Source organism: Frankliniella occidentalis, unplaced genomic scaffold (assembly GCF_000697945.3).
Source record: "Frankliniella occidentalis isolate FOCC.00 unplaced genomic scaffold, Focc_3.1 Scaffold69, whole genome shotgun sequence".
In the NCBI taxonomy this organism is placed as follows: domain Eukaryota; kingdom Metazoa; phylum Arthropoda; class Insecta; order Thysanoptera; family Thripidae; genus Frankliniella; species Frankliniella occidentalis.
The window spans coordinates 1,654,094-1,662,931 of record NW_026267199.1 but is presented as its reverse complement, the minus strand read 5'-3'; the positions used below and the strand labels follow the sequence as shown (position 1 = coordinate 1,662,931).

The 8,838-nt window shown below is 54.4% G+C and overlaps 1 protein-coding gene across 1 annotated transcript; it reads right to left on the bottom strand.

The window, feature by feature from the left end:
• Positions 1-5,203: 5,203 nt before the first annotated feature.
• LOC113204551 (uncharacterized) lies at positions 5,204-7,520 on the bottom strand. Its single transcript, XM_026419759.2, has 3 exons — positions 7,004-7,520; positions 6,288-6,359; positions 5,204-6,200 (listed from the first exon to the last, which is right to left on the bottom strand). Exons 1-3 carry the CDS (start codon positions 7,042-7,044, stop codon positions 5,204-5,206), a joined length of 1,110 nt encoding a protein of 369 aa, XP_026275544.1. The 5' UTR covers positions 7,045-7,520.
• Between the last annotated feature and the right edge of the window lie 1,318 nt (positions 7,521-8,838).

The following is an 8,838-nucleotide window of genomic DNA, read 5'->3' as shown; positions in this document are numbered from 1 at the left end:
AAATTGGATCCATCGAGATCTCAGCAATCCTTCAACGTTTTGCAAATGTGAAAACTGTTTTGGAATCTACAAGAACCAAAGCTTGGCGTAGAATAAGCCGTCAGACCGCCGAAAGAACAGACATATTTTATTTTTCAATCTGAAAACAGAGGACGCTCCGGCGGCCATCTTGACCGCTTCAAGTTTATCGCATTCTCTCTTTTCGAGGTGAGTATAAAAAAATCGCACCCTGCGATTCTGATTCGGCATGATCTGTAGAACATTTGATTCACTGGTGGTCGGCGGGTTAAAAGCGTTTTTAACCTCGAAAAAAATGAAAATAGGCTGCCCTGTCACGTCTCCGGACCCCGTAGGTCGCGTTCAACTCGCATTTTAAAGTGTTTCCGGTTCGATTCAGTGACTTTTATTTATATCATTAGATTCCTCGTTCTTTTCTCTTTCTAGCGCCATAAGGCGCTTTGTTAAAAGGAGGTCTGGTACAGGAGATATGACAAATAGAAAAGAGAGCTGCAGCGCGCGCGGGCGCCGCCCCGGCCCAGCGGCGCGGCCGAGACAGTGTGTCAGCCCGGCCGTAGGGAGTTGCTACCGGCTGGGGACGGCCTGGCACCCGCCGCTGCGCCGGCACCCGATGGGGGACTCCGATGCGACACACTGGCCAAGCTGGACGGGCGTCAAATCACTTGTGTGTACACCGCTTCGCACCGTGTCACGTCGGGTCGCCGAGGCTGAGGGCCGCGCCCACGCCTGCACCCCGCGGCCGGGCAGTGCGGCTGCCGGTTACATCACTGTCTTCTAGAGGGTTCCGTTGGGTTCAGTCCGATCGGCGGCACGACGAAGAGTTCGGCGTGGCCGGGGGGGCGCCTGCCACTTCCGAGTGGCCCGCCGAGCTGCTCCCAGTGGCTGTGGCCGCGTTCGCAAACCTGTTTGCGTGTCCAGCGGCCCGGGCCTGGAGGGCCGACGCGCCGCGGGACGGGCCGGGACTACTGCCAAGGGACGCCGCGCCACCTCTCTCGTTAGGGTTGGCCATCGCTGAACTTTGGGCGCGATGCGCGTCGCGCGTCGTGTTCCCCGTTACGAATTTCGCCCGGCGGTGGGTCATTTGAATGGTAATTTTACGACCTTTTAAATGCACCTCCGTTGGTCCAAATCCGACGCGCATCGCGTATGATGGCCCAACCTATCTCTTGTCCTCCCGAAGTACCCACTCGCCGTGGTCCAGCGGCTCCCACCCTGCAGGCGAGGCAAGGCGCCGCCACACCGCCCACCCGGGGTCCTGCAACGGACCCGCCTAACCGGGCCCTGGCGCCGCGGCTCGGCTCGGCCAGCCAGCCCGGCCAGCCCCGCCGAGTACACGTATTCCAAATTACTGCTAGGGAGGCGGAGGTGTTACGTCCTCCCGCCGCGCCGGCCAGCAGGGGCCACCCGCGGCCACTAGGAGTGCGTGGAGAACGGAGGGCGGCACGACGTGAATGCCGAAGACTGCTCTTTGTCGGCTCCCGGCTCTTTGCAGCCCACGCAAATAGACGGTGAGTACCGTGTATCAGAGCGACGACACAACAGGATATGCGTGTTTGCTTAATGGGCTCATCCGTAAAGCGTCATGGCGCCCAGGGTGAGCAAACCCGCCACACTGTTGTGTCGTAGCCCTGACTATAACGCCCCACACACGGTCCTAGGTGTAGCTGATTCGCCTTGTCCACATCAGACGCTGCATGAGGGCTGGCTGGTGGACGCGCGGGGCGATGCGGCGTGGGTTGCCTACATTTATACAGGAGTTTTGTTTCCCGAATCGTCTTTCGGCTGGCAAACTGGAGACGACAGGGAGAAAGGGGGTGGGGGCAGCCCCCCCCCCCATATACCACACCCGGATCACATTCGAAGCTACTCTGTACGGCGGGTATTGGCCTTTCGCCTGTCAGAACCTGGCACTGTGCATTCGACTCAATAACTACGGAAGTGGGTGGGGGGTGGGGGGCGAATCATCCGCATATGGTACTCGATGGTACCTCACTATGCGGCGATAAGTAGCCTCCATGCGCCTGGCCCGGAGTGAAGTACAGTACACGCGACGGCGGCAGGAGCCGCCTGGCATGAGCCCCGTCACGCCTGCCATGTCGTCGACCGGCAATAAACTACACTGCCAGTTAGTTGTCCTGCCAGCCCCGGCGCTGTCGCGGTGCCAGCAGCCCCTCTGTGCCCGTCCGGAGGATGAGGCGTGCTCCAGGGCGGGCCAACCGCTTCCTCATTGAGCTCCGCCAACTGTTTGGTCAATTGGCGCCATTATGGACCGCAGCCGCCGCCACGCCCCACCCCGCCGGCGCAGTTTCATTTCCTTCCTCTCTTTAATTCCTCCCAGCCTATCCCACTGCAACCTGACGGAGGCTCCGGGCGCGGGCTGGACGCCAGCTCTGCTCTACGAGGCAAAGTGGTCCCCGAAAGACGCCACAAAGAGAAATGGTCTCTTTTGGCTGTGATCACTATACGTCTAGAGTCGTGTCCAGATCGAAGCTTTTTGGTTGCAATATATTGCGCTAGGAGCTCAACCTAGCACCCAGGCCCAGGAACATTTACAGCAAACTCAGTGCATCCGAGGCTCCGACTGCCACAGGTAGGAAGGCACCGGCTCGGCACTGCTGCTGCTGCCTCCGACGGTCCCCCGAGCGGCTGAGCGTTCGTCATCGAAACAATAAGCCCGTCCCACAGTCTTATTCGGTTCAGGCCAGGCTCAGGACTGCGGCAACAAGGCCGCACAACGATCGACTGATCGCTCTTGGGCGCGACGCGCCGCGGGGTCCAAAGGGGAGAGGCGGCCGGCCCCCGGGGCACCTCCCTGCTGTCTGACAGCGCTCCCCACGGCGCCCGTATCGGTAATGCGCGCGGAACATCGTGCGTCTCCCAGACCACAGCGCCGCTGGACCACCCGGACGTCCGGATCGGACGGAACGCGGAGGGCGGGAAAAATGGGCGGTGGACGGGCGGTGGTCTCCATGGGATCGGCGCGATGACGGATGGGAGATAAATACGGCGAGAGGAGGAGGGGAGGGACGCCATCATTGGCGGAGACGATGCGGCCGGCGCGGCACGTGCGCCCACAAGCCCGGCCTGAGCCCGGCCGGCCGGCTGAACTTGAACCGCGCGTGGACTGCGGAGGCTGCGAGCATGGACCGCCCCGCGGGTGGGAGTGAGGCAGACCCATAGGGGCGTGGCAGGGCCTGGGTGAGTGTGGCGGGGCGGGGCGGGGCGGGGCGTGCGGGGCAACGGCCCGACCAATGTCAACCTGCACTGCGGAGTGATTGTGCGGAAGCGGCTCCACGTGGTCACAACGCTATGCCGCAGCCGCGCCGCCTCCGCCGCTTGAGCTACATTCTTCTAAATAAAAAAACAAAAAACAGAAAAACAAACAACGTCGTAATATTTATTTTAGAGGGTGGGACGCCTGATGACAGGGGCAACCGGAGCGGAGACAGTCGCGATATTATTTCGAAATAATGTGTGAGCTTCAGCGACGGTAGACGGTGCGTAGACTATCCTATAGCAGCTGGTGGCTCCCGTCCAAATGGTGGGGGGAAGAGGAACTGTGAGAGTCAGAATTTTGTTGTATCCCAATAATTCCCGTGAGATTAAAGCGGTTCTCATTTGCTTACACTGTATTTTGTCCACCCAACATTGTCTCACAGTTTAAGAAAAAATACGCACGAATTCTGCCATCTTTGCCAGATTGATGGGTGGACTTATTCTTGTGTCGAGACTTTTCGATAATGACAGGTATCACCGTGACGTGTCTGTTGTTGCATCCTAGAGACACCAAAATTTCCAATTTCCACCCTCCTTCGAAAAACGGTTTAGGTTAAAAGAAACATAATCTAAATTTGCGGTCATGTGAAGGAAAATTTTAAGATAGAGACTACATTTTTTCGAAGGTTTTCCTCGGGAAGCTGCCAAATTCGTGTGTAGTGTACCAGGTGGCTGATTGACCCCGCTCACTTCTGTAGTTATGCTGTACCGCACGCACCAGTGCGGGTGGGTTGTCTACTCGCTCGGCCCGTGGACAGGGGCGATAGGCAAGCCCGTCCGCACTCGTGCGTGCGGTACAGCATAACTACAGAAGTGAGAGGGGTTAATCGTCCACCTGGTATGTACTTCACTCAGCAGTTCACTACTAGGCCACCGCTTGGACACCACTACCGAGCCTGCTGTGAGAAGGGTCTACGCACACACCCGTTGCTATCTTCTCGTCCCCTTTTGCCGTCACGAAAATTCAAAACACTTCGTGGAATCTGATGTCTCAAGGTGCCCAAATCCCCCTGACCTGCGCGAGAAAAATGTCAAATTTGTTTCCTTGTGCACTAAACTAGTAAAGAAACTAGCTAGAATAGTAGAAAAGGCAAGTCATCGAAGAGAATGTGTGGCTAAGCGCGACCACACCAGCCCAGCCCTCCACGTAGGCAACCCAACCGGCGCGCATGCTGGGCAGATAGATCTGCCCGACCAAAACGGGGCAAGAGGCGGCGTAGAGGCCTGACGTCCCAGAGGAAATAGAGGACATCAATTCGAGTTTATCCACAAATCGACGAATTTTCGATTTCGACTTCCAATCAACGTCGATTTGAAACTCCACTTCTCACTTTGCTTAGTGACTGACAATTTTGGGGGTCCTTTTGCCCCCCCCCCCCCCTAGAGTGCCAAAGACGCCAAAAAGAGGACAAACATAAATAGTCTCGCGGATGGTCGCGGCTTGGCCGACCTGCTGACGGCTATCCTCCCCGGTAACGCCGCATTTGGTAATGAGCATTAAAATGCGCATAAAAGGTGACGCATTCGTTCCGCATTTTACTGCATTAAATACGAATGAAATGCATAAGTACGTAATGCGCATAAAAGGAACAACTGCGTTACCTTTTATGCGCATTATTACGCGCATAGAATTTTAGCAGGTAGTATATTGCAGGGGAGTTACATTATGTGTGCACAAGGTGGACATAAAACACAGAAACAACATTTTTACTACTTGGAAACACATGCACGTGCCAACGAAAAATGTAAAAACGAAAAAGTACATTTAACTAAACAATACTGCAGTGGCCGCCATCATTGATTGAGCAAGCGAACATAATTAAGAGCTACTTTGACACACGATAGTTTTTATCAAAAACAATTTAAATTAAATTGAACTACCACTCTCATATAAAGGCGAACTCAAAGGTCACTGGACAGTTTTGCGAAGCCTGGCGGTGGAGCCTAGTATGGTGTCGGCGATGGTGGCATACCTCTTTCGGAACGCGGTCCACTGCTCGGTGCCGACCAAGGCCTTGATGTCCGCCACTACGATGCCCGTGAGCCGCTGACGCAGCTTGCTGCTCAGGATGTCGGTGAGGCCAGCCGCGTGCAGCACCTCCAGGGCGCGGCGGGAGTCGCAGCACCACAGCCTCAGGGAGCAGTCCGAGTACAGCTCCCGCACCATGTACTTGTCGGCGAGCTGCAGCAGTTCGAGTTCGCTGCCGCCCCAGTCCCAGTCCTCTACATGGTCCAGGTACAGGTACTCTAAAAACTTTTCAACAGCGGCCCTGGAAAAGTCCAGCAGCTCGACGCGGGCCTCGCGGGCCTCCTTGAAGTCCCCGGTCAGCATCCTGTTGAGCACCTGGCTGCGGCCGGCCAGCACCGCGCGGTGCGCGGCCAGCTCCACGCCGCCGTCCACCACCAGCTTCACATCGCAGAGCGTGCCCGCCAGGCGGCACTTGTTGAGGCCGACACCCACGCCAGTAGGTGGGCTACAGGTAGATGCGTCAAAGATCGCAAAGCTCACTTGCAGCTCGTTGAAGGTTTGGCCTAGGCACGGTAGCGACATAACCTCCACTATATTACCGTCCTGTCCTGGGGCGTAATTCAAACAGACGCGTCCCTCTGCCCGGCTGGTCTGGTCGCCGTTCGTCGCCTCCATCACACAGTGGACATTGCACGCCCCCGCCCCGGCCGAGGCGAAGTTCTGTATCAACAGGCTAATGCAGCCGATCTTCCCATAATAACCGACTAGTGGTCTGATGGCAACGTGCTCGACCGTCATGGGGGTGAGCACCTTCTGGCACGCTCCAACGTGCTGGGCGACGGTCCACGAGGCCGTCTGCGTGGCGACCAGCAGCAGGCGCGACCCGGGCGGGCGTGCCAAAGCCATGAGGAGCTCGGTCGACGTCTCAGACGGGAGCCTGGGAAACAAAACCTGAGGTTTACGCAAGTCTTCGGCTGAGGGATGTGGGAAACCGCGAGAGAGAAGTGATGTAGGGTTCACTCACAAAAATAGTTCAAAATAGTTTTTGTTACATCCAGTAAATCCGGATCGTTGAGCAGTAGGGCAACCAGAAACACTAGACAAACGAGAAAAAAACACTCAAAAACTCAAGAAGAAAATCAGGCATTTCAAGACTTTGATGATTAAGGTAAACAGAGAAAAGTGCAAAACAGCAACAAACACTTGCTTGGTCTGGTCAACCTCAATAAGTGAAAGGAGCTTGCAATCTCTCCCCCCCCTCCTTTTTCCGATGCCCCCTGCTCTGACCCCTTCACATGTTGTATTTCACAAATCGCTAACTTTGAACGGTTACAATACTTAAAGTGAAGTGGGGGGAGGAATGATCTATCACATTCGAGAAACAAGTCACCCTTACTTGTGTTGAGTTACCGAATCTGGGACACCTTGCTAACCAACGTAGTAACGTGCCTATGTCGGATAGGGCAATAGGAAAATCAGTGTGATTTTACGGGGGTCCATTCTGACGCTGCTGGTTCTCGTGCATGGTCACCGACTCGACATGTTTAAGGTCTCTCACAAAGAGATTGTTTTGTCTGCGCTTTAAACTTTGATGGAAATATATAAAATTGTAAGAAACGTGTGAATGACAGACCAGTCAGTCATCTTTGTCTTCGAACGCACTGCACTATCCGTCAAAAATTTAATGTGAGGTTAGTTACCCGTCAAGCGTCAAGTAGTTTACTTAAAGGTTATACTCACCGACAAATGGGAAAGTGAGAAACTGCAAAACAACGTCGCATAAGAACTTTCAAACGTCTTTATTCCATGTAGCCACCGCAACTACCCGTTGAAAGCGCACTCGAGAAAGACGCTTGTGAGGGGTTGTAAACACTCCGCGGTCTGCTCAGCTGGCCTGGCCCTGGCGGTGGGAGTCGCCGGGTGAGTCGCCCGCGCCATAGGCAACCCAACGGGCAGTGGCCTGGTGTGGCGGGACTGTCGACCCGCAGGCGCGTTGCGTATCCGACAGCGGAGACGGGGATGCTCGGCCCTTGTCGTGTCTTTCGCTGTCGGATCACCGAATGTAAGTACGTACAACCCGCTGCGTGGTAGCCGTGCCGGCCTACATTCTAAATGGGGCAGTACAATTTTGAAGGGTGAGCTCTTAAGTTTATCTCAATAGGACGCAAATTTGTGTCTTAACTAGAGACAAAAAAGTAATTTGTACTTAGGCTGGGTACGAACTGCAACTTTTCAGACACAAATTTGTGTCTCTTTGAAATGTGCTTAAGAACGCATCCTCACTGTCCTTTTCCATTTAGAGTGTACCGTGTGTAACTGTGAATACGCAGCAGTGTTGCGTTTTCCAACTCTTTACACCTGTTAGCATGCCCCCCCTCCCCCCTTTGCGGCTAGATTGAGTATGCAATCCCGCAACACTGCTGCGTGCTGCGTATTCACAGTTACACCCGGTACTTCTACATTCTCCCCTCGAGTACACTCGTGTACTAGTGTACTCATCCCCTACTCGTTCGACGCAAACACGAGGCTTGCAGGCTTGCTGATCTCATTCATCGGAACAAGACCCGTAAAACCGCTGCGTCGTGTCACGGGGTGGCGGCGCGCCGATGGCGCGCTCGCGAATAGCTCCCTCTCCATGAGTCGGCGATGAGGAGTCGGTACTCGCCTGACTCATCAGCGGTGGCTACGCGCTTGGCACCGCCGCATGACTCGTGGAGCAGTTCAATCACAAACCATACAATGAAGAATCCGCGGACGACATCTTAGTCAGCGATTAGCGAAACCCCCACATGCCCAAAGACCAGCTGGCGAAAAAGAGCCAATCTTTACCGAAAACAAGCTTGTTGCAGTTGATGAGTCATAACACCATGCCCTTCCACCGAGGGGTCCCCCACTCGCCAACTCGTTGTACACGAGGAAAAATATTCGCAAGATACTCGCGACAACTCGCGGAAAAATCGAGAAATACTCGCTTTATACTCGCGGATACTCGCCATTACTCGCATAATTCCGTGGATTCGCTCATACTCTCGAATACTCGCGGACACTCACGTTGTACACGTTGTACTCATTGTACACCAACACCCACTTGGAGAGTAGAGGACCCAACGCCTTCCGCACCCGCGAGAAATTCACCAACCTTTTCCCCATTCCCTGTGCACTTCTCGATCAAGCACGTACCCGTACCGGATTTATGATAATATCTGTACAAATTTGTACATCGTTTCTGAGATGAACGTGTAGTTCTGGACATTCATATGTGCGAAAAATACACTGAGAGAAATGTTTCGTTGCAGCCATCAAAATTTTGAATTATGTTCGGTCAGTCCGGCTTAGTCATAGGCATCGAAATTTTAGTTGCTGTAACCGAAATTTTGGTTGCTGTAACCAAAAGTTTAGTTATTGCTGCGACTAAAATTTTGATGGCCATGACAAATCCGGACCGATCGAACAATTTTTTATGGCTGCAACGAAACATATCTCTTAGTGTACGCCAAAATTGTACATTACCATTTTGTGGGGTGCGAACATTCGAACATTCAAAGAAGGGCCAGCAACGTCCATCTTAGGGGAGG

Coding starts and splice junctions, on each gene's coding strand:
- LOC113204551 (XM_026419759.2), bottom strand. CDS start 7,044: ATGCGACGTTGTTTTGCAGTTTCTCACTTTCCCATTTGTCG. Junction 6,360..7,003: donor TCTCACTTTCCCATTTGTCG/GTGAGTATAACC, acceptor TCGTTTGTCTAG/TGTTTCTGGTTGCCCTACTG. Junction 6,201..6,287: donor AACTATTTTGAACTATTTTT/GTGAGTGAACCC, acceptor TTTGTTTCCCAG/GCTCCCGTCTGAGACGTCGA.